General features: G+C 42.5%; 1 protein-coding gene across 2 annotated transcripts in view; it reads right to left on the reverse strand.

The window, feature by feature from the left end:
- Positions 1-3,112: 3,112 nt before the first annotated feature.
- The window catches only part of xpnpep1 (X-prolyl aminopeptidase (aminopeptidase P) 1, soluble), a 157,571-nt gene continuing 135,340 nt past the window's right edge, over positions 3,113-25,343 (reverse strand). For both annotated transcript variants that reach the window (XM_056279643.1, XM_056279642.1), the window contains exons 19-20: positions 22,838-22,936; positions 3,113-6,168 (exon numbers count right to left, since the gene is read on the reverse strand). In XM_056279643.1, the coding sequence (XP_056135618.1) occupies positions 6,049-6,168; positions 22,838-22,936 (219 nt within the window). In that variant the 3' untranslated portion in view covers positions 3,113-6,048. The remainder of the gene's footprint in view (positions 6,169-22,837; positions 22,937-25,343) is intronic.

The raw sequence follows: 25,343 nt of genomic DNA on the forward strand, positions 1-25,343 counted from the left end.
GCACCTCTCATCACCTTGCTAATACCATCCCTACAGTGAAGCATGGTGGTGGCAGCATCATGCTTGTGGGGATGTTCCTCAGTGGCAGGAACTGGGAGACTAGTCAGGATCGAGGGAAAGATGAATGGAGCAAAGTACAGAGAGATCCTTGATGAAAACCTGCTCCAGAGCGCTCAGGACCTCAGACTGGGGCGAAGGTTTACCTTTCAACACGACAACAACCCTAAGCACACAGCCAAGACAATGAAGGAGTGGCTCCAGGACAAGCCTGTGAATGTCCTTGAGTGGCCCAGCCAGAGCCCAGACTTGAACCCCATTGAACATCTCTGGAAAGACCTGAAAATAGCTGTGCAGCGAAGCTCCCCATCTAACCTTACAGAGTTCGAGAGGATCTGTAGAGAAGAATGGGAGAAATACCCCAAATATAGGTGTGCCAAGCTTGTAGCTTCATACCCAAGAAGACTTGAGGCTGTAATCGCTGCCAAGGGTGCCTCAACCAAGTACTGAGTAAAGGGTGTGAATATGTGTACATGCAATATTTCAGTTTTTTATTTTTAATAAATTTGCAAAAATTTCTACAAAACCTTTTTCGCTTTGTCATTATGGGGTATTGTGTGTAGATTGATGAGAAAAAAAGGAATTTAATCCATTTTGGAATAAGGCTGTAACATAGCAAATGTGGGGAAAGTGAAGGGGTGTGAATACTTTCCGGATGCACTGTATATATATATATATATATATATATATATATATATATATATATATATATATATATATATATATATATATATATATATATATATAAAATCACTGTCCAAGAGACCAGGATGACTGTCGGACCTGTCAGTCTGCATGGGCTATCAGTTAGCTTAGCCTGCCCCGCTTCTGCGTCCCCTCATACCACCCTCGGTGTTTCCTCCTTAGGTTCAGTTCCAGGCAGGGCTGTGGTCCCTAGGCCCACAGGACGCAGCAGACCATGCTTCCCCCAGCCGATCCAGCGCCAGCTCTCCCAGCATCAAACGAAGACACAAACTTAGACACAGACGTGAACAAAGACACTGTATGGACGGTACTGGGTGTGGCTGCCGCAAACGTAAGTTCGCACTGCCATTTTCCCACACCAATACTGGCTGAGGCTGCTGCAAACGTGAATTCACACCGCCATCTTCCCACCCAGCTTGTACATGCTTTTATCTATTCTCGGCTTGACTATTGTAATGCACTTTACTCTGGTATCAGCAGGTGCTCCTTCCACCATCTGCAGTTGGTACAAAATGCCACTGCTTGGCTCACTACCGGGATAAAGAGGTATGACCATATCACTACTGTGCTTGTTATTATTAATCTTATTATCTAGCCCCTGAACAATCAGCACTGCCACCCCCCAGGGATATGTGCTCTTGCACTACGCAAATCACTGCATCTCAGGAGACCTGTCTGTTAAACTCCTGAAGTTTGGAAACGACAACAATCATTGGGACACAACCTCATCCGGGATGGTGATGAGTCTGCATACAGATGGGCGGTTGAACAGCTAGCCCTGTGGTGCAGCCATAACCACCTGGAGCTGAGCTGAACACACAAAACTGTGGAGATGACAGTGGAATCCCCCCCCCCCCCACCATACTCAACAGCACAGTTTCTGTTGTGGAAACCTTCATGTTTCTGGGATCCACAAACTCCCATGACCTAAGGTGGACGTCGGACATCCAACAGTGACACAATCATCAAAAAGGCCCAGCAGAAGATGCACTTTCTCCATCAGCTCAGGAAATTTTACCTGCTTCAAGAAGTGCTGATTCAGTCGTATGCTGTAATAATCCAGTCTGTTCTCTGAACATCCATCACTGTCTGGTTTGGATCTGCCACCAAACAGGACAGGAACAGACTACAACGGACAGTTAGGACTGCAGAGAAAATCATTGGTTCCAACCTGCCCTCCATTCAGGACTTATATTGCCCATTTCTTGACTCTGGAGTAGAGTCAAGAAATGGACAGGCAACATTAGTGCAAACCCATCACAACCTGGTCACAACCTGTTCCAACTCCTCCCCTCTGGTAGGCGCTACAGAGCACTGTACACCAAAATAACCAGACACAAGAACAGTTTTCTTCTGCAGCCTGTCACTCTGATGAACACTTAACATTGTCATACTAAATATAAGCATATACTGTATAGCGTACATATGTATACATGCATATTGTCATGTCCACCTACCACATGTATGTAACCTTTTAAACATATTTATTCCAGCATCTTTGCACTCTGCACCATTGCCTTCCTGTTTCACCCACATATAGTCATTCCTTGTATATATTCATATATATTCTTGAAGATTGTTGTGTTGTTATTCTATGTAAGTACATTGAGAGCCACTAAACCAGAGTTACGGCCAAATAAAGATGATTCTGAATCTGATTAAAATTCAGAGGCTCACATGGTTAATACACTTGATGCATATTTTCTCTGTACCGACAGCCATTACCAAATATGAAAATACGTTGAACATTCATAGATTTGTTTGTATATAGGTAAAGCAACATGACTTGATTTCTTTGATCTATTCTGAGAAGTAATAGATCAATGTCATAGGATTGTATTTTCCATGCCTTTAAGAACCCATGACTGAAAACAAAGGGACATATCTTAGTTTTGGTTCCTTTTTAAATTCTTATGTTATGGATTCTGGGCTTTACCAGGACACTGCAGGTGATGTTGCCTTGACAAAGAGTCAAGGCCTGGGTTATCTGTCAGCCTTTATTACAAAGACCATAGAAGGCCCACCATATCCCTCCCTTGCATATTGAGTAGTAAACAGGTAGTGTGGTGTAGTGAGGGGAGCGAGAGGAAAATGGGCTCAGCTTGAACTGAGGACAGAAAAGTGGGGAGCGTTTCCACAGCGACTGAGTTGAGTCGCTTCAGTGACATGGCATGTGGGTCTACTGACATGGGTGAGAAATGCTGGAGAATAGGTCTCGGTCCAGTGGTAGCAAAATGAGTACAGCTCAAGAGGACTGCATCTTGACAGCAGCTAGTGACCATACAAATGGGACTACTGCTTGACCAGAAGATGAAAACTGCCCTGTTTTATTTGCTAATGTATTCTGAGTGTTATTTTCTTTATTGATTTTTATCTGCAAGGAACAAGCTAGTTGAGAATTACATGGGTTTCCTGTTAACAGGTTTCCCTGGGATTGAAGAAACAAGTCCACATTCCAATTTATACAAACATTACTCAATTTTAATAAACATGGACAGTAAAAGAGCCAGCAGCTTAAGTTTCTCCCCTCTTGGGAGCGGATTTTGTTCCTCTTTATTTTACAGTACCTCGAGCTTTGAGGGGGTAAAAAACAAAACAAAACAAAAATATAGTTATCATTACCTGTGAAAAGATGATTATTTTCCCCACATAAAACAGATATTTATTTAATCATGAAGTTGTAAAAGAAGGGTCAGAGATTTTCTCTATGCAAGAACACCAATGTGCTTAGTCATTAGTAACTTCTCACTTGTCACCATGCCATAAATTAGTATTGCTGAATAATGCCTCATCGTTTCTGATGAAATGCGCTTTCCTTTTCTTCAAAGTTAAGTGTTCAACATGATCATCCTTGTCCTGACTTCATGTTTGCTCACATTCACAGGCTTGCACTGTGTACTGTGTATGTATGTATCTGCTATACCCGGTGAGAATCATATTGACAGCTTGCTTATTGCACTACTTTTTAAAAATTAATTTGAAAACTTGTTGACTTTGTAATCTTCAAAAAAATTTAACTAGCATCCCTCGTCCTCTACCACCTTAGCGGGTGTTCTGCATTACTGCACTCTATAGTTTAGTGACACAGAGAGCATCAAGCCCTATATGATTGTAAACATCAGGAATCAGGAACATTTATTTGTCATTTCATTTCATGCACTTGTGTACATGAAATTAAACTACATATCGTTTCCCCCAGCCCACAGCAGTACAACACAAAGACAAAAACACATCCAAACAACAGGAAAACATATCCCCAAACTACAAAAAAAAACATATATATCACACAAGTCTGTGAATGTTCTCATTCATCCAGGTCATGGTTATCCAAAGGAAATGAATCGAGTTCAATATATACCAAGTCCAGTTGCACTCGATTCAATTCCTTTGGATATATCCAACATATCTTCTTTTGACTTGTTCCCTGTTTCTAAGGGGTCGGCCACAGCTGATTTTAAAGTTTCCATCAGTACCCTGTGAGGGCAGAGCACCAATGGCAGCTGTTGTTAACCTGGGCCTCGACCGTATCTGGTATGGGCTTGTCAATCCGCATACCGATTTGGCATAATTTTATGTCGGATGCCCTCCCTGACACAACCACTAACCCTATGGACAACATAAACCCAAAAAAAAAAAAAATACTGTCCAAGAGAGCGAATGCCAGGATGACTGTTGGAACTGCCGGTCTGCATGGGCTAGCAGTTAGCTTAGCCTCTCCCGCTTCTACGTCCTGTCAGACCGCCTTCGGTGTTTCCTCCTCGGGCACAGTTCCAGGCAGGGCTGTGGTCCCTGGGCCGATCGGACACAGCAGACCAGGCTCCCCCAACTGATTCAAAGCCAGCTCTCCCAGCCAGACACCTTCGACACACCTCCCCGCACTCCACACGACGACACCAAAAACACAGTCAACGCTAGGCGAGGCAGCCGCCAGACTGCCTTTGGTGTTATCGGAACTGCCGATCTGCATGGGCTGGCAGTTAGCTTAGCCTGTCCCGCTTCCGCGTCCTGTCAGACTGCCCTTGGTGTTTCCTCTTCGGGCACAGCTCCAGGCAGGGCCGTGGTCCCTGGGTCCACAGGACGCAGCAAACCAAGCTCTCCCAGCCATCAAATGAAGACACAAACGTAGACACAGACATGGAAAAAGACACTTCATGGACAGTACCGGGTAAGGCCGCTGCAAACATAAGTTAACGCCACCATCTTTCCACACTGGTACTGGGTGAAGCCGCTGCAAACATGAATCTGTGCCACCATCTTCCCACACTGGAACCAGAATATTACACTGACTACTGGTCTTTAGGACTGCTGATGTCAGAGAAAACTGTAGCCACCACTCAATTGTTCTTCACAGAATATATTAAGACAGTCAGGAAGACATGGTTGGTGCTGTGCCCTCACAAGGTACCGATGGAAACTGTAAAATCTGCTGTGGCGACCCCTGAGAAACAGGGAACAAGCCAAAACAAAAGAAGAAGAAGAAGAAGCAGTAGAAGACACGGAGTAGAGCAAGAGTCAACTGTTGTGAGAATGGTCCAATTCTGCTAAACCTCAGAAGAGCAATTACTAAGTGTGCCATCTCTCCCTCAGTCAGTCAAATAGAACCTCACTGTGTAAGAGTGAGGTGACTGGAGGTGAGCCGGTCTACCCTGTGGCAGTCAAACCAATGAAGATATCCAGCAGCTTCATGGAGCCTCATTTTCACTTTAGGGAAACTGAAACAGTCGAGGCCAACTCCATAATTTATTTCATCTACAGTAACCCTCTGTCTGAAATGGTGGAGGAAAAGGAGACAAGAGCCCACTGTGGACCAGAGGAACAAACTGATTTTACGGCTGCTGTCCTTCCAGGAATTTGCCAGGGACCCCAACAATGGATCCACCAATTTATTACACGAAGCTTTAAACGATGGTGAAAAAAATATTTTTGCAGGGCAGGTTGGGAGGATACAGTCTGTAATTGTTGCCTTATTTGAAGGGTAACAGTCTTTACCCCCCCCCCCAAAAAACACAAAAAAACCAAAACAAAACATTTTGTTACCACATATGTTAACGCTTGATTAGTCTGGATTGGGGAAAAAAGAAACCAATATATTTAAAGGTGAATCCACATAATTGTTTCCCCTTAATTTTAATGGAATTTCATAAAACTGCTGACATGGGTATGCTTTACAAAAGAAGAAGAGCATGAAGGGCAGAGCAACCAATAAACAATTATCACTGCAGACCCATCGATCATACTTCTGGGCAAAATGATTGGATTGTACTCAAGTCAGTAATTGAATGCTCTTCACACGATTGGTTGGGTCTCCCTGATCAGCCACTCCAGCGCTTCCTTCAGGCCCTGACTTTCCAGCTCTGCTCCAACCATCTCCCGGCATTTCATGTGATACTCATTCACCCAGTCCCTCTGCATTAAGAAGAAAAAGGAAGGTGGCATTAAAAGAAGCAGAGTTTGTAATACTCCTATATGCATGTAAGGATATAGAATGTAACAGGAATGTAACCAGGATTATTAACTAAAAAATATTACCTAGAAGTGTGAGAGCATTATCAAATGTTGATATGGATTAGATTATGTAAATGATGCAATGGGTTATCTGAAACTAAACTGTATATTTTAGTATTTTTAATGTAACTTATCTGTCAAAATGCTGTCTCTAACCACAAATTCTGGACATTTCACTAAATAAAGTAAACTTGATGCAAATATGCTTTAAATGTCCAGTTGTTAATATTAACATTGGAAATAATATTTTTTTTAACTTTCTATTGAGGTAGAAAGTAGCTAATCCACAAACATGCAAATTATTAATGCTTTTTTTCCAAGTGATATCAAGTTTATTTTCAGAGCATGTTTAAAAACAACGACTGTTGACCTAAGTGCTGTAAAACATCAATCAAAAAGGCAGTAGATCAATGGAACAAAGCAACAAAGCAAGGCTATGACTACACAAGACAAAAACAAACAAAGAGCATTTAAGGTAGACCCAAATGCAGGGGAATAGAGGTGGGTTTTTAAATGTGATTTAAGTGTCATGGATGGGGTCAGACCTAACAGATATAGGTAGTTTATTCTACAGCTTCGGGGCAGGAATGTGAAAAAAAAAATCCCTTCACCAAAAACAGACTGTGGGGACAGACATTTGGCTGGAGGTAACTGAATGACCTAGAAGCAGAAAAGGGGCAAAGTAGATAGGAAATACAAAACCTTAAAAAACCAATGTGAATCCTAGTTGGGAGCAAGTTGAGAGAGCTTGACACAGTAGTGATGTGTTCCCTCTTCTTGACATCATCACCATTCCGGCCAAACTAAAGGCTGAACAAGAATGAATGTGGGAGTTACAATATTCTATGGGGGAAGAGATGAAGACGTGTATGGCTTTTTTCATGACCCAGGAATGACAGAAAGGGCTTCATCTTGCTATATTTCTGAGCTGGAGAAAGCTAGATGTTATCTGTTTGTCAACTGTTAAGGCCGAGTCAAAATTCACGCCAAGACAACTGGCGTGATCTTTGTCATATGGGGACAGAAGTCCAATGTTGTGGGACAATAATGTTGAGTGATTAGTCTTCTTTTGAGTTTCGTTTGGTTTTGGAAATAAGTGTTGATTTCAATCAGGATTCTTTTAATGTATCTTAACTATGACCAGTAAAACTTAAAAAAAAAAGTCCACCATTTACTATAGCTTAAAATGGAATTTAAAAAGGTCCAAATGCGATAAAAATACCATTAATTTTAAGACAATATTTACAAAGTTAATGAATGTAAACAAAACTTTTCCAATATGAAAAATAATTAAAACTTCACGTTTAGTCAGCAGTTGGCAGAGGTGTGGACTTGAGTCACATGCTGGTCACAAATTTGATGATTTTACACTTGACTTGACAAACCCAGCCACTGAGGATGCGCACAAGCCAGTGCATCCTTAGTGCCGGTCCCAAGCCCGGACAAATGGGGAGGGTTGCGTCAGGAAGGGCATCCGGCATAAAGTCTTTGCCAAATCAAATATGTGGATCATAAATAAGATTTCCATACCGGATCGGTCGAGGCCCGGGTTACCAACGACCGCCACCGGTACTGTTAACCAGCAGGATGTCGGTGGAAACTATGCTACTGTTGGGCGAAGGAGAAGGAGAGGGGGAAAGCATGTCCAGAGGCAGCTAGAGAGGAGGAAGGATAGGCATGTGGAGGTGAGAGTTGGAACTTTGAATGTTGGCACTATGACTGGTAAAGGGAGAGAGCTGGCTGGCATGATGGAAAGAAGAAAGGTAGGCATACTGCGTGTGCAAGAGACCAGGTGGAAGGGGAGTAAGGCCAGGAGTATCGGAGGTGGGTTCAAACTCTTCTACCATGGTGCGAATGGGAGGAGAAATGGGGTAGGGGTAATTCTGAAGAAAGAGTATGTCAAGAGCGTGCTGGAGGTGAAGAGAGTGTCAGACAGAGTGATGAGTATGAAGCTGGAAATTGAAGGTGTATTACTGAATGTTATCAGCGCATACGCCCCGCAAGTTGGGTGTGAGATGGATGAAAAAGAAGAATTCTGGAGTGAGTTGGACGACATGGTGGAGAGGGTACCCAAGGAGGAGAGAGTGGTGATTGGAGCGGACTTCAATGGACATGTTGGTGAAGGGAACAGAGGTGATGAGGAGGTGATGGGAAGGTATGCAGTCAAGGAGAGAAATGTGGAAGGACAGATGGTGGTCGATTTTGCGAAAAGGATGGAAATGGCTGTGGTGAATACATCAAGAAGAGGGAGGAACACAGGGGGAGGTACAAGAATGGAGGAAAGTGAACACAGGTGGACTATATCTTATGTAGAAGGCGCGATCTAAAAGGGATTGGAGACTGCAAGGTGGTGACAGGGGAGAACGTAGCTAGGCAGCATTGGATGGTGGTCTGTAGGATGACTTTGGAGACCAAGAAGAGGAAGCGAGTGAAGACACAGCTGAAGATCAAATGGTAGAAGTTGAAGAAGGAAGACTGTTGTGTGGAGTTCAGGCAGGAGTTAAGACAGGCACTGGGTGGTAGTGAAGAGTGGCCAGATGGCTGGGCAACCACTGCAGAAATAGTGAGAGAGACAGCTAGGAAGGTACTTGGTGTGTAATCAAGACAGAGGAAGGAAGACAAGGAGAATTGGTGGTGGAATGAGGAAGTACAGCAAAGTATACAGAGGAAAGGGTTGGCAAAGAAGAAGTGGGATAGTCAGAGAGATGAAGAAAGTAGACAGGAGTACAAGGAGATGCAGCGTAAAGCAAAGAGAGAGGTGGCAAAGGAAAAGGCGTATGGTGAGTTGTATGACAGGTTAGACACTAAGGAAGGAGAAAAGGATTTGTACCGATTGGCTAGACAGAGGGACCGAGCTGCAAAGGATGTGCAGCAAGATAGGGCGATCAAGGATAGAGATGGAAATGTGCTTACAAGCGAGGAGAGTGTGCTAAGAAGGTGGAAGGAGTACTTTGAGGGGCTGATGAATGAAGAAAATTAGAGAGAGAAGGTTGGATGATGTAGGGAAAGTGAATCAGGAAGTTCAGTGGATTAACAAGGAGGAAGTGAGGGCAGCTATGAAGAGGATGAAGACTGGAAAGGCAGTTGGTCCTGATGACATACATGTGGAGGCATGGAGATGTTTAGGAGAGAGGGCAGTGGACTTTTTAAGTAGATAGTTTGACACAATCTTGGAAAGTTAGAGGATGCCTGAGGAGTGGAGAAGAAGCATACTGGTACCGATTTTCAAGAACAAGGGCGATGTGCAGAATTGTAACAACTACAGAGGTATAAAGTTGATCAGTCACAGCATGAAGATTTGGGAAAGAGTAATAGAAGCTAGGTTAAGAGGAGAGGTGATGATCAGCGAGCAGCAGTATGGTTTCATGCCACGAAAGAGCACCACAGATGCGATGTTTGCTTTGAGAATGTTGATTGAGAAGTATAGAGAAGGCCAGAAAGAGTTGCATTGTGTCTTTGTAGATTTAGGGAAAGTGTACAACAGGGTGCCGAGAGAGGAGGTGTGGTATTGTATGAGGAAGTCAGGAGTTGCAGAGAAGTATGTAGGAGTGGTGCAGGATACGTATGAGGGAAGTGTGACAATGGTGAGGTGTGCGGTTGGAATGACAGATGGGTTCAAGGTGGAGTTCGGATTACATCAAGGATCAGCTCTGAGCCCTTTCTTGTTTGCAATGGTGATGGACAGGTTGACGGACAAGATCAGGCAGGAGTCTCCATGGACGATGATGTTCGCAGATGACATTGTGATCTGTAGCGAGAGTAGGGTGCAGGTTGAGGAGAGCCTGGAGAGGTGGAGGTATGCACTGGAGAGAAGAGGAATGAAAGTCAGTAGGAGCAAGACAGAATACCTATGCGTGAATGAGAGGGAGGACAGTGGAATGGTCAGGATGCAAGGAGTGGAGGTGACAAAGGCATTTGAGTTTAAATACTTGGGGTCAACTGTCCAAAGTAACAGGGAGTGCAGTAGAGAGGTGAAGAAGAGAGTGTAGGCAGGGTGGAGTGAGTGGAGAAGTGTGTCAGGAGTGATTTGCGACAGAAGGGTACCAGCAAGAGTTAAAGGGAAGGTTTACAAGATGGTTGTGAGACCAGCTATGTTATATGGTTTGGAGACAGTGGCACTGATGAAAAGACAGGAGGCGGAGCTGGAGGTGGCAGAGTTGAAGATGCTAAGATTTTCACTGGGAGTAACGAAGAAGGACAGGATTAGGAACGATTATATTAGAGGGACCGCTCAGGTTGGATGGTTTGGAGACAAAGCAAGAGAGGCAAGATTGAGATGTCTTGGACATGTGTGGAGGAGAGATGCTGATTATATTGGGAGAAGGATACTGAATATGGAGCTGCCAGGGAAGAGGAAAAGAGGAAGGCCAAAGAGGAGGTTTATGGATGTGGTGGGGGAAGACATGCGGGTGGCTGGTGTGACAGAGGAAGACGCAGAAGACAGGAAGAAATGGAAACGGATGATCCGCTGTGGCGACTCCTAACGGGAGCAGCCGAAAGTAGTAGTAGTAGTAGTAGACACTTGACTTAACAAACTCAACTTCAACACCAATGACTCATGGCTTCGCCTGGATTTGAAAGCCCAAAGATAAAGGGCCGGGTTCACAAACAAGGCTTAAGTCTAATGCCAGATTTAAATGCATATTTGAGCTTTTTTAACTCAAAGCAACTTGCACAGACCTATCTTAAAATAGTCGTAGATTAAGCTTGTTCTGGATTAAACTAAAATGACTGCAAGACAGAGGATTAGAGCTACTCTAGGACGAAATTTAAATTTAAAATAATCCTTCAAAAAGGCAGATTTATTTTTTTCTTAGTGTTGGTTTTTATTTACATATTCCAAATGGCCCATGCCGTTTGTGAGTGAAATTGTGGTTTGTGACCCATATTTGCATATGAAACTGGTCGTCCGTTCCGGTCATTAGGCACTGCATTGTACTGTATTGTTTATAAGGGGTGGGGATACCTGACGTCAGTTTAGATTGAAGATGTCACTTGGTTGAGTGATGAAATGTATCTATCAATACACATTGTATCCAGAAGAACTGATTCAACCTTCTTTGTTACCAGTATGCTTCTTCTCCATTCCTCAGGCATCCTCTCAATTTACAATATCGTGTGAAACAATCAAGTTAAAAACTCCACTGCCATCTCTCCTAAACATCTCCATGCCTCCACAGGTATGTCATCTGGAGCAACTGCATTTTCACTCTTCATCCTTTTCATAGCTGCCCTCACTTCCTCCTTGCTAATCCATCAAACTTCCAGATTCACTATCCCCATATCATCCAACCTTCTCTCGCTCTCATTTTCTTCATTCATCAGCCCCTCAAAGTACTCCTTCCACCTTCTCAACACAATGTTCTTGCTTGTATCCTTCATCACCCTAACCTGCTACACATCCTTCCCAGCTTGGTCCCTCTGTCTAGCCAATCGGTAGAAGTCCTTTTTCCAACTCACCATACGCCCTTTCCTTTGCCTTCGCCACCTCTCTCTTCACTTTACACCGCACCTCCTTGTACTCCTGCCTATTTTCTTCACCTCTCTGACTATCCTACTTCTTCTTTGCCAATCTCTTCCTCTGTATACTTTCCTGTACTTACTCATTCCAGCACCAAGTCTCCTGGTCTACCTTCCTCTTTCCAGATGACACACCAAGTCACTTCCTAGCTGTCTCCCTCACTATTTCTGTAGTGGTTTCCCAGCCATCCGTTAACTCTTCAGTACCACACCATCCTGTGTTAATTACTTCCTGAACACCACACAACTGTCTTCCTTCTTCAATTTTCACCATTTGATCCTTGGCTTTGCCTCCACTCTCTTCCTTTTCTTGATCTCCAAAGTCCTCCAACAGACCACTATATGATGCTGCCTAGTTACGTTCTCCCCTGTCACCACCTTGCAGTCTCCATTCTTTTAAGATTGTACCCCCTGCGCAAGATACAGTTCACCTGTGAGCATTTTCCTCCATTCTTATACTATGTCACCCTGTGTTCCTCTACTTGGAATATGTATTCAGCTTAGCCATTTCCATCTTTTTTGCAAAATTCACCATCTGTCCTTCCACATTCCTCTCCTTGACACCATACCTACCCATCACCTCCTCATCGCCTCTGTTCCCTTCACCAACATGCCCACTGAAGTCTGCTCCAATCACCACTCTCTCATCCTTGGGTACACTCTCCACTACTTCATCCAACGTCCTCCAGAATTCTTCTTTCTCCTCCATCTCACATCCAACTTGTGGGGCATATGCGCTGATAACATTCATCACACCATCGATTTCCAGCTTCATACTCATCACTCGGTCTGACACTCTCTTCACCTCCAGCACACTCTTGACATACTCTTTCTTCAGAATTACTCCTACCCCATTTCTCCTCCCATCCCCACCATAATAGAAGAGTTTGAACCCAACTCCGATATCCTAGCCTTACTCCTTCCACCTGGTGTCTTGCACACAGTATGTCTACCTTCCTTCTCTCCATCATATCAGCCAGCTCTCTTCCTTTATCAGTCATAGTAACAACATTAAATTTTCCGACTCTCACCTTCACACTCCTGCCCTTCCTCCTCTCCTGCTGCCTCTGGACATGCCTTCCCCCTCTCCTTCTCATTGCCTAACAGTAACATAGTTTCCACCAGTAGCCCGCTGGCCAACAGTACCGGTGGCGGTTGTTGGTAACTCGGGCCTCGATTGATCCGGTATGGAAATCTGATTTATGATCGGAATATTGGATTTGGCTATTCACAGAGGATTGGGGAATAGTTGCAATCACAGCATTGTAAGATGGTGACAGATGTACTCTTAGCCCCATCCCCCTGGTTCAGAGATGGTCGTTCCCTCTTCACAAAGATGGCCTCTTTGACTCCCCACTCAAACCAGCGTTCCTTCCTATCAAGAATGTGCACATCCTCATCCTTGAAAGACTGGCCACTGGTCTGTAGATGGGTGTAGACTGTGGAGTCCTGGCCTGATGTGTTAGCTCTTCTGTGTTGTGCCATCCTTTTGGCCAGCGTCTGTTTGGTTTCCCTGATGTACCAGTCACAGCAATCCTCCTGGCAGTTAACAGCGTACACTTTATTGCTGTTTTTTGCTGGGGTGCCTGATCCTTGGGGTGGAACAATTTCTGGCGTAGCGTGTTTTGGGGTTCAAAGTAACTGAGACGTGGTGTTTGGAAAACATGCGTCACAACTGTTCCAACATTCCCACTACAAAATCCCTACTGGTCTGTCTGTGAATGTTCTCATTCATCCAGGTCATGGTTATCCAAAGGAATTGAATCAAGTGCAACTGGACTTGGTATATATCCGGATATATACCAAGTCCAGTTGCACTACTGGTTTATGTTTAGGCAGCTGTTGTCCTTCTCCTCTCCTTTGACAAATGCCCAGTTAGGATAACCACACTTAACCACGGCCTGTTTAATGAGGGATTTCTCCCCCTGCACATCTTTCACCATCTTACAATGTTGTCATTGCAACTATTTGCCAATCCTCTGTGAATAGTACACATGGCCATAATAACACTAATTAATGGTCACGACAATTTGCATATGAAGCCAATTGTTGTTTTTGGTTGTTATGCTACTGTGCTGACCGAGTATACCTGCAGTCAGTTGAGACTGAAGAGGTGACATAGATGAGTGATGAAATGTTTCTCTCAATAAACGTTGTGTCCAGATGAACTGATTCATCTTTCTGTGATTTCTTTACTTGGATTATTGAGCATAAATAAAGACACTCTTTAATCAAATGAAGCAGCATTTCAAAATGTTAATGTGTTTGGGATTATGACAGGTCCGCCATTTCCATTGAAGTTGTGATAAGCAAATTTCTTTCAGTGTTATTTGCACACACAAAAAAATCACAGCTACAAGTAATTCAAATGGTGTGAGAGAAAAACCAAGCCTCTGTGTTTAACCCTGCATCTGTATTTATGATTTCACAGCTTTTCATCAATATGGATCTCATAGAGGTGGATATACTACATAGTGTTCATCTTAATAAATACTTCACCTTTAAGTACAAAAGTACTCCATTACATCAATATTGAGATAAAAGAGATTCACTGATTTTTTTTTTCTATGCATAGATGAACAACTGCTATAGATTTTACTCTCCACAGCTAGAGGTCATAACACAAGGTGCTTGTACTATGGAAATAGTATAACTTTAAAAACTATAACTTTTTAAAACTAGGAAAACTTTAAATATAATTCACCGATATGTAAAACAGTGCTTCACAGCAACAGTGATTATGTAACTAATAGCTTCACAGAAAAATCTTTACATGCACAGATAAGAACAATATGATTTTAACCAGTTGCGATGGGCAAACTCATGCACATGAGTGAAGCTGGTTTATGGGAGGGGTTACAGATGGGAAACAGGAAGCAGAGAGGGGGGGTGATGGATTTCTTTACGGATGTGTCAACATTTCTAACTTCTCCAAAGTCACTTACTCCAGTTTTAAACCACAATTCATTTAAAAATGTCAATTTTGGATGGGCCAAGTTGGTTTAAAAAAATAAAAAATAAATCAAAGACACCTGTCAAGTGGACCAAAAATTAATATCAAACCCTGTTATTGGAAGTTACAGGGAGTGCTTTGTAGATGAAGAGAAAAACCAGTGGTGCTCCCTCTAGAGGGATAACTGTGGACATCACTACCACAGGAAAAAATAATAAGTAACCGGTACATGACTTTTGACAATCCTATGAATTCACATTTAAAAAATTTTTTTATTTTTTTTTTGGATTTGTTCCTCTTTTTTCTCCCCAATTGTATCCGGCCAATTACCCCACTCTTCCGAGTAATCCCGGTTGCTGCTCCACTCCCTCTGCCAATTCAGGGAGGGCTGCAGACAACCACATGCTTCCTTTGATACATGTGGAGTCACCAGCCACTTCTTTTCACCTGACAGTGAGGAGTTTCGCCAGGGGGACGTAGCGCGTGGGATGATCACACTATTCCCCCCAGTTCCCCCTCCCCCTCGAACAGGCGCCCTGACTGACCAGAGGAGGTGCTAGTGCAGCGACCAGGACACATACCCACATCTGGCTTCCCACCTGCAGACACGGCCAATTGTGTCTGTAGGGATGCCCAACTAAGCTGGAGGTAACACGGGATTCGAAATGGCGTTGGTAGGCAACGGAATAGACTGCCATGCCACCTGGACACCCCACGTTTTAGATTTTAATCTGAGTTCTCCACTCTTGAACCATTTGAGGTCAATGAAGGTTTTCTCTGTTCAGAATCTGTGAGTCTTATCTAAACAATGTTTTTGAATCTAAACATCCAAATTAATCTATATGGCATGTGTTAAATGCTTGATGTCAAACATAAAGTGAAGTACTAGTCATGTATTAAAAATTTGCAAGTACTGGCCATCATACATGCACTATGTTACACAAGTTAACTCATTCATTCATTATTCATCATCAGCCGCATCTCCGAGGTTGGGTCGCAGTGGCAGCAAGCTAAGTAGGGCACTCCAGACATCCCTCTCCCCAGCGATCCCCCAGGAGGAGCTTGGGATCCCCCAGCTCCTCCTGGGGGATCCAAGGCGTTCCCAGGTCAGATTGGACATGTAGTCCCTACAGCGAGTTCTGGGTCTTCCCCGGGGTCTCCTCCCAGTTGGCCGTGCCTGGTAAACCTCCAAAGGAAGGCGCCCAGGGGGCTTCCTAATCAGATGCCCGAACCACTTCAACTGGCTCCTTTCAACACGAAGGAGCAGCGGCTCTACTCCGAGTTCCCTCCGGATGTCCGAGTACGGCATCCTATCTCTAAGGCTGAGCCCAGACACCCTACGGAGGAAACTCATTTCAGCCACTTGTGTTCGCAATCTCACCCTTTAAGTCACTACCCAAAGCTCATGACCATAGGTGAGGGTTGGAACGATGATTGACTGGTAAATTGAGAGCTTTGCCTTCTGGCTCAGCTCCCTCTTCACCACAACGGTCTGGTACAACAATGTCCGCATTACTGCTAATGCTGCACCAATCTGCCTGTCAATCTCCCGCTCCATCCTACCCTCACTCATGAACAAGACTCTGAGATAGTTGAACTCCTTCACTTGAGGCAACAACTCATCCCCAACCTGAAGGGAGCAATCCACCATTTTCCGGTAGAGAACCATGGCCTCAGACTTGGAGGTGCTGACTCTCATCCGAGCCATTTCACACTCAGCTGCAAACCACCCCCCAGTGCATGCTGGAGGTCGCGTTCTGATGAAGCCAACAAAACCACATCATCTGCGAAGAGCAGAGATGCAATTCTGAGGTTCCCAAAATGGACACATTTCTCACCTTGGCTGCGCCTTGAGATCTTTTCCATGAATATCGGAAACAGAATCGGAGACAAGGGACAACCTTGGCAGAGTCCGACACCCACCGAAAACATGCTTGACACAAGTTAACTGAACCGTTATATTCAGAATCTGCAGTGTCTGAATCTAAGCAATCACATCTTTTATTTACTTATAATGAACAACGTTTCTGATCGTATGTGCTTGAAATTAAAGTAAAATGTAAAATAATAATTAGCCATGTCTACTCACCACCTACAGGCATTAAAATGTCTTTTGAAGAGAAATACAAAAGGAACTATCTTTTGTATTTGGCTTACTTTTTTTTTTTACAATATTTTTATTGGGCTTTTCATAGTACTGTACAGTACAGCAAACAGAAACCCTTATCAAAAAAAAAGAGAAAAGAAACAAAGGACCAAAAAGAAATGGTGCACATTTAAGGAAAATAATGAATTACACCGCTGCATCAATAACACAACATGTCTTAGCACAAGCACTCAATCAGAAAAGGTGGATGGCACACTATATATTTGTTGCTGGTCAGGTTCAGTGTCATACTGAGCAAGGTGATCCAGAAACGGCTGCCTGAAATCAGAAAATGTATCAAGCTTGGCCATCATGCCATATCGAACTTTCTCCATAATAATATAATATACCAGTAATATACCAGTGAGCTCAGTTAACCAAGTCTTAAACTGAGGCACACTATCTGACTTCTAGAGCCTTAAAATTACTTTCTTTGCGATTACCATCCCATACACAAAAGTGCTTTGCACAGAAACATTGTGGTTCCGTAGGGAAAAAGAAAACCCAAATAGTGCACTCTCTGGGTCAAGTTCAAATACACAGCTGTACATGTCAGAGAACCACTTCACTATGTCACACCAAAAATGATACAGTTTTGGGCATGTCCAGAAAAGGTGGGTCAGAGAGCCTTCTACAGAGTTACATCCATCACATAGAGGGGAAACAGTAGGAAAGATTCTGTGCAATTTAGTTTTTGAATAATGAAGCCTGTGCATCACCTTGAATTTGATTAATTGATGCCTAGCATTAATAGAACAAGATCGGGTCCTATTGAGGCCCTCCTTCTAAACATCATCCCCAATCTGTGTACCCAGTTTCCCCTCCTAGACATTTTACAGTGTGTGGAACAATTTATTTGTTCAGAAAATGTATTTACAAAGTCTGAGACCAATTTTTTGGATTCAGGTGGGCCCAACAAAAGCTTATAAATCATTCTTCCTTCAGGGAGAGACTCCAAGTTGGGCGCACACTGACGAACATAATTCCTAATCTGTAAATATCGGAATAAATATGTTGTGGAAAGAGAGAACTTGTTTTTTAACTGGGTAAATGAAGCAAATTTCTTGTTAATATTCAAATCTTTCAAAGTGACTATACCTTTTAGCCTCCAACTGTCAAAACATGTATCTGAGAGGAATGTGGGGAATGCCTGATTGTGATCTACTGGGGTATGACTAGAAGTGTCTGGTAATCTGCAGCCCTTCTTAATTTGCTGCCATATTTTCAAACAATTGAAAAGATTAAGTTATCCACCTTAATATTTGCGGGGGGGGTCTGGGTACTGAGAAAAGAAGCGCTGGAAGAGAGCCGCTTTTGACATCACTCTTTTCAATGGCAACTCAAGAGGGAGTCTTGGTGGATACTTCCATTCTGTAATCTTCCTGCTAATAGACAAGGGCCCTTGCATTCACTGCCCAGTAATAATGCCGGAAATATAGTAGTCTCAGTCCACCCATCTCTCTTGGTTTATGTAAATGAGTTTTTGATATTCTGTGGGCGTTAAAGCCCCAGATACAACGCATAACTATTGAGTCTAATGATTTGTAAAATGACCTTGACAAAAAAAAAAAGGAAAAAAAAAGGGTAGATTTTGAAAGAGATACAAGAATCTTGGCAGAGAGACCATTTTGATGGCAATTATACAGCCCACCATAGAAAGAGGAAGGGTCCTCTATTTTTCAATGCCCCCCCCCCCTCAGTTTTTCCCCTTTTCAAAAAAAGTCCATCTTGAAAATTAGTTTAGGGTCTTTTGGCAAAACTACTACAAGATACTTCTGTTTATCCGTAATTTTGAAAGGGAGATTATGCAGAAATTCAGTGTTAAGATCAGCACCCAGTGACATAAATTCACTCTTCTGGCAATTAATTGTATATCCTGAAACGTCACCAAATGACCTTTCAAGATCTAGCAAAATGGGAACAGACTTCTCAGATTGTGATAGGAAGAGGACAACATCATGCGGATATAGGGAATTGTGATGATCCACACTCCCCAGTCGGATGGGTTCAATAGAAGTGTGATTCCTTATACTAATAGCGAGGGGCTCAATAGTGACTGCAAAGAACAACAGGCTGATGGCACAGTCCTGGCATGTCCCATGATGGAACAAGAAGAATGCTGGATCTTTCTTGGTTTGCGAGGATGGAGGAAGATGGGACAGCATACAATGTTGTAATCCATGTGACAAATTGGCTACCAAACCCAAATTCCTCCAATACCTTCACCATAGACCCATTCCACCTAATCAAATGCCTTCTCTGCATCTAGGCCACGGACAGCCACCTTCCTTCCTATACCTATGGTACATTATGTTCATTAGTCTTCTGATGTTAAAAAATGAAAATGTATTGGTGACAAAGCCAGTTTGATCAGCATGGATGATGGATGGAATATATTTATTTAACCTGTTTGCTAATAACTTCATAAACATTTTTATGTCTGAGTTATGCTGGCTTTATATAGTGTGCAGGGGAATTTCAAATTTCAAATGAATGGGTGAACATCCCCAAAAGAAAGGCAGCCACCTTCCCAGAATATTTTTCATACAGTTAAATACCAAAACCATAAGAGTCAGCGGCCTTGTCATTCGGGAATGATTTTATAGCATCCAAAATCTCGAGTGGTGACATCAGAATTTAAAGCCTCTCAAGCAGCATTGCTCAATTTAGGGAGATTCAGACGCCCCAGCCAATCAGAAATGTCCCTTTTGCTTTTGACACATATAACTGTTAACGATATTTCTTAAAGCAACCATTTACACCTTTAGGATCAATAACCATTTCCCCAGATGTTATGTATGGCTCTACTAGCTTTATGGCTCTTAGCTGTTGGGCCAATAATTTATGGGGCTTATCTCCCAACTCAAATTGTTTCTGTCTGATCTTAAACGGTTGGTCACACATCCGACCAGATAGGATGGTATTATATTCATATTTCAATTTAAGAACATCTTGTAAAGGCTGGCGGAAGCTCTAGATACGTTCCAATGGTGATAGTTCAGTTTCAATTTCTAAGAGGCGTTTTTCCTTTCCTTTTTCAGTGAAGATTCAAATGAATTATATGGCTCCTAAACACAACTTTAAAAGTTTCCCATAAAGTAGAGTCTGTGACATCCAAGTAGTCATTAGTTTCCAGGGATTCTGAAATCTTAGTAGATATGAATCATGATAATGATGCATCAGAGAGCAGTGATGGGTGCAGGCACCAGTTATACTGCTGCTTTTTATTATTAAGGTCAAGAACTAATGAAGTTGGAGATTGGTCAGAAATTAAAATATTGTGATATTTTGAAGCAATCACATTTGATATCAATTTAGAATCAAGTAAGAAATAGTCTACTATTGAAAAAGGACTTGGACATTTGTGAAAAAAAATCTCTGTCTGTAGGATGTCCCAGTCTCCAAATATCAACTAAATTCATGGAAGTCATTTAGTTGTTTAAAACCGTGGAGGAGGTAGGTGATTGGCTTGTTTGGGTCAACCTGTCCAAGCAAGCACGCAGTTGAAATCGCCAACTAATCACATGTGTATCAGATAGATCAGGCAGTAAATTAAATATCTTACGGAAGAAAGGCTGGGTGATCAAAATTCGGACCTGTACATTAAAAAGTGTAACATGAATTGAATAAATGTAACCAGTTACCAAAATATATCGGCCGTTTGGACCACTCAGCAGACATGTCTAAATGGAACAGTCTTGTGAATCAAAATTGCCATTCCCTGGGCTGGAGAAAATGGACTGAAAAATCTGGTTGGCCCAGCTACATCTAAGCAACTTTTCTTTTGTGGGACTAATATGTGTTTCTTGTAAAATATGACATCAGCGGACAGAGATTTTAAACGAGAAAACACTTTAGCTTGTTTGAGCATGTCTCAATCCTTGCACATTCCAGCTAGTGAAAGTAATGCCACCACCTTGCAAGGTAAACTAGGATGCATTTCGAGTTTGAATAGTAGCGGTGTACACATCTAATGCCCTTGTAAAACATTGATAAGAATTAAACCAAAACAAAACAAAGTAGTTTCTCTTGACCATTCCACTGCTGTCGACAATCCATTATCTGCATACCGACTAAGATCTGTCACTGGTCTACTTAATGTCAATAGTCTCAAACAGCCCATGTAAAATCTTTTTGTAATACACGTGAATACGTGACTCATTGTAAATCACATTTCGGAGACCTTACACTTACGAAATAGATAGCGATTGTACATAAAACAGCTTGTGTTCTATTGTAACAGGTGTCTAAAATTCAGACTTGACCAGAAATGTAAAGCGCTTTGAGTGGCTGTTGCAGCTATAAAAGTGCTATATAAAATGCAGCTTGATTGATTGATTGAATATGTTAGTCTTTTTAGGGTGAAATTGTGTTTTTTCACCCTTGCTATTAGGGTTTTTAACTTTGCATTGTTGGATCGTACTGCAGTAGGTAACAGTGACTTTGAAGAAGCAGTGACATTGTGGTTTACAAGATATAACAGAACTAGCTAGTAGAAGACCTTTACCAACAGATAGTACATCAATAACAAAAATTCAGGTTCAACAATGTTTTGTGAGTTTTTTAGTGGGGATGGTGCTGAAATTGATGGGGCTGATGGTGCACAGGTAACTGTTTCATTTTGATTTTATCTCTGGGATTCAAACACCACTTCAGTTAACATATACACTACCGTTCAAAAGTTTGGGATCACCCAAACAATTTCGTGTTTTCCATGAAAAGTCACACTTATTCACCACCATATGTTGTGAAATGAATAGAAAATAGAGTCAAGACATTGACAAGGTTAGAAATAATGATTTGTATTTGAAATAAGATTTTTTTACATCAAACTTTGCTTTCGTCAAAGAATCCTCCATTTGCAGCAATTACAGCATTGCAGACCTTTGGCATTCTAGCTGTTAATTTGTTGAGGTAATCTGGAGAAATTGCACCCCACGCTTCCAGAAGCAGCTCCCACAAGTTGGATTGGTTGGATGGGCACTTCTTTGAGCAGATTGAGTTTCTGGAGCATCACATTTGTGGGGTCAATTAAACGCTCAAAATGGCCAGAAAAAGAGAACTTTCATCTGAAACTCGACAGTCTATTCTTGTTCTTAGAAATGAAGGCTATTCCATGCGAGAAATTGCTAAGAAATTGACGATTTCCTACACCGGTGTGTACTACTCCCTTCAGAGGACAGCACAAACAGGCTCTAACCAGAGTAGAAAAAGAAGTGGGAGGCCGCGTTGCACAACTGAGCAAGAAGATAAGTACATTAGAGTCTCTAGTTTGAGAAACAGACGCCTCACAGGTCCCCAACTGGCATCTTCATTAAATAGTACCTGTTAGAGCCTGTTTGTGTTGTCCTCTGAAGGGAGTAGTACACACCGGTGTAGGAAATCTTCAATTTCTTAGCAATTTCTCGCATGGAATAGCCTTCATTTCTAAGAACAAGAATAGACTGTCGAGTTTCAGATGAAAGTTCTCTTTTTCTGGCCATTTTGAGCGTTTAATTGACCCCACAAATGTGATGCTCCAGAAACTCAATCTGCTCAAAGAAGTGCCCATCCAACCAATCCAACTTGTGGGAGCTGCTTCTGGAAGCGTGGGGTGCAATTTCTCCAGATTACCTCAACAAATTAACAGCTAGAATGCCAAAGGTCTGCAATGCTGTAATTGCTGCAAATGGAGGATTCTTTGACGAAAGCAAAGTTTGATGTAAAAAAAATCTTATTTCAAATACAAATCATTATTTCTAACCTTGTCAATGTCTTGACTCTATTTTCTATTCATTTCACAACATATGGTGGTGAATAAGTGTGACTTTTCATGGAAAACACGAAATTGTTTGGGTGATCCCAAACTTTTGAACGGTAGTGTATATCTGTAGGTATCAGTATTTTAAACAAAAATGCTAATCAGGGTTCAGAATCACATCTTCAACAATTTTGCACTGGAAATGCCTCACCTCTTTCGGAGTGAGCATCTCTGTGTTCATCATCTTGACTTGGATGGGGACCAGGGTCAAGGGCTCAAATGTCAGACTACCTCGGTTTCTGTAGTTGTACTGGACAAAGACAGACAAGGGGACAAAACCAAATGAAAGCCACTCCTATAGGCGATAGTTTTTATTTAGTTTTTTGGTAATATATACACAGTAATACTTTTCATACTCAAAGAGACATCTGAAATGACTGCTATATCATGTGGGAAACACCGCGAATGCAGTGAGGAGAGAAGCACACGATCTGGAAAAAGTAGACATCGCTAAACAGGAACTGGATTGTCACATCATAGCAGTAGTTTATTTCTTTTTTTTCTTCTCTTAATTTATTTCTGATTTTTCCCTTTTTCTCCCAATTTAGTGGCCAATCGCTCCCTATTCCAGTTCAAACACCCACTCTCGTACTGCATGCGTTCGCCAACTGCATCTCTCTGGCCGGCAGTCTCAAATGAGACACCTCGCCACTTTCGTGACAAGGTGAATCCAGGCCAAACCACTGCTTTTTCCAACACACCCAGAGACGCATTCATGTGACGAACACAAGCCGACTCCGCCCCCCTACCGAAGACAGCGTTGCCAATTATTGCTGCTTCATCGAATCCGGCCATAGTTGGATCTGACAAGACCGAGGCGCGAACCCCGGTCCCCAGTGGGCAAACTGCATCAACACAAAGCTGATGCTTAGACCGCTACACCACTGCGGACCCAAGTAGTTTATTTCTTACCTGAGATTCATAAAGGATAATACTGACATGCCACCAGGATGACCTAAAGTTTCTTGAACAGGTTCCCTAATAGAACATAATTCAGCTTTGGTTGACTCTTTTTTCAAACCTTATTTTAATATTGGGAGCAAAAGTGTACTGGTCATCTTTGACATCCAGGGCCTCGACACACACTTTCCTCACTGATGGCCTGTGTGCCATGAGGCATTTCCTGCAGTTAACAACAGGTAACGTGCGTAGCACTAAGTGCCTCTTATTCCTTCGTTAGTTTTACGTATGAACACTATACTTGCAAAAAATGGGCTGTTCTATAGAACCCAGAATGTCATGTAACTTTGCCCAACTATATGTAGGTCTGTATGAGACACGTTTCCTCACATTCACCCTTTCCCAGGACAAATCTCCGATCAATTTCTTGAATGTTCTCATCTTGAGGGAGAACAACAAACTAACCTCTGACCTGACCTCTACTGCAAGCTGACTGATTGTGACTGGTTCCTCAAAACAAAAAAACAAAACAAAAAAATAAAAACCAAAACCAAAAAAAAACAAACCCTCTGTCAGTCAGTTCAATGGCTACATCTGCAGATCAGACACTCACTTTCATGAACATACCCTGCATCACAAAAACAATTTCAAACAAAGGGTATACATGGGTTTTTGGATTAAAGAATACTGTGACCATTTTAACACGAGAACGACCAAGATGGTCATTATGACAAATGACTACACCTAAGGTGACCCGTCTGTTAAACTCCTCAAGTTTGCAGACGACACAACCATCATTGGCCTTGGTGATGAGTCTGCATATAGATGGGAGGTTGATCAGCTGGCCCTCTGGTGCGGCCATAACAACCTGGAGCTGAACATGCTGAAAACAGTGGACATGATAGTAGAATTCAGGTGGAGCCCCCCAACATACTCAACAGCATGGTGTCTGCGTTGAAAACCTACAGATTTCTGGGTTCCGCAATCTCCCAGGACCTAAGGTGGGCATCCAATATAGACATAATCATCAAAAAGACCCAGTAGTAGAAGTACTTTCTCCACCACTTCAAGAAATTCAACCTGCCTCAGGAACTGTTAATTCAGTTCTACACTGCAATAATCCAGTCTGTCCTCTGCACACCCATCACTGTCTGGTTTGGTTCAGCCACCAAACGGGAAAGGGACAGACTGCAACAGAGTTAGGTCTGCAGAGAAAATCAGTGGTGCCAACCTGCCCTCCATTCAGGACGTGTACACCCCCAGATTCAGGAAATGGGCAGGCAACATCACTGCAGACCCATCACACCCTCTTCACAACCTGTTCCAACTCCTCCCCTCTGGTAGGCGCTATAGAGCAGTGTATCCTAAAACAACCAGATATAAAAACAGTTTCTGTCCGTGGGTTGTCATTCAAATGAACACTTATCACTGTCAATAAATTCAACCATTTTGTATATACTTTACTGTACATTGTACGTATACTGGTATGCTCTGTCATATCCATCTACCTTGGGCATGTATGTAAGTAACCTGCTAACATCTATTTCAGCATCTCTGATATATTCTCTGCACCTTATCACCTCTTACTTCATCTGTATAAGTCAATCCTTGTGTACAGTGCATCCGGAAAGTATTCACACCCCTTCACTTTCCCCACATTTTGTTATGTTACAGCCTTATTCCAAAATGGATGAAATTCCTTTTTTTCCTCATCAATCTACATACAATACCCCATAATGTCAAAGCAAAAAAGGTTT

This window comes from Lampris incognitus, chromosome 5 (genome assembly GCF_029633865.1).
Source record: "Lampris incognitus isolate fLamInc1 chromosome 5, fLamInc1.hap2, whole genome shotgun sequence".
NCBI classification, from domain to species: domain Eukaryota; kingdom Metazoa; phylum Chordata; class Actinopteri; order Lampriformes; family Lampridae; genus Lampris; species Lampris incognitus.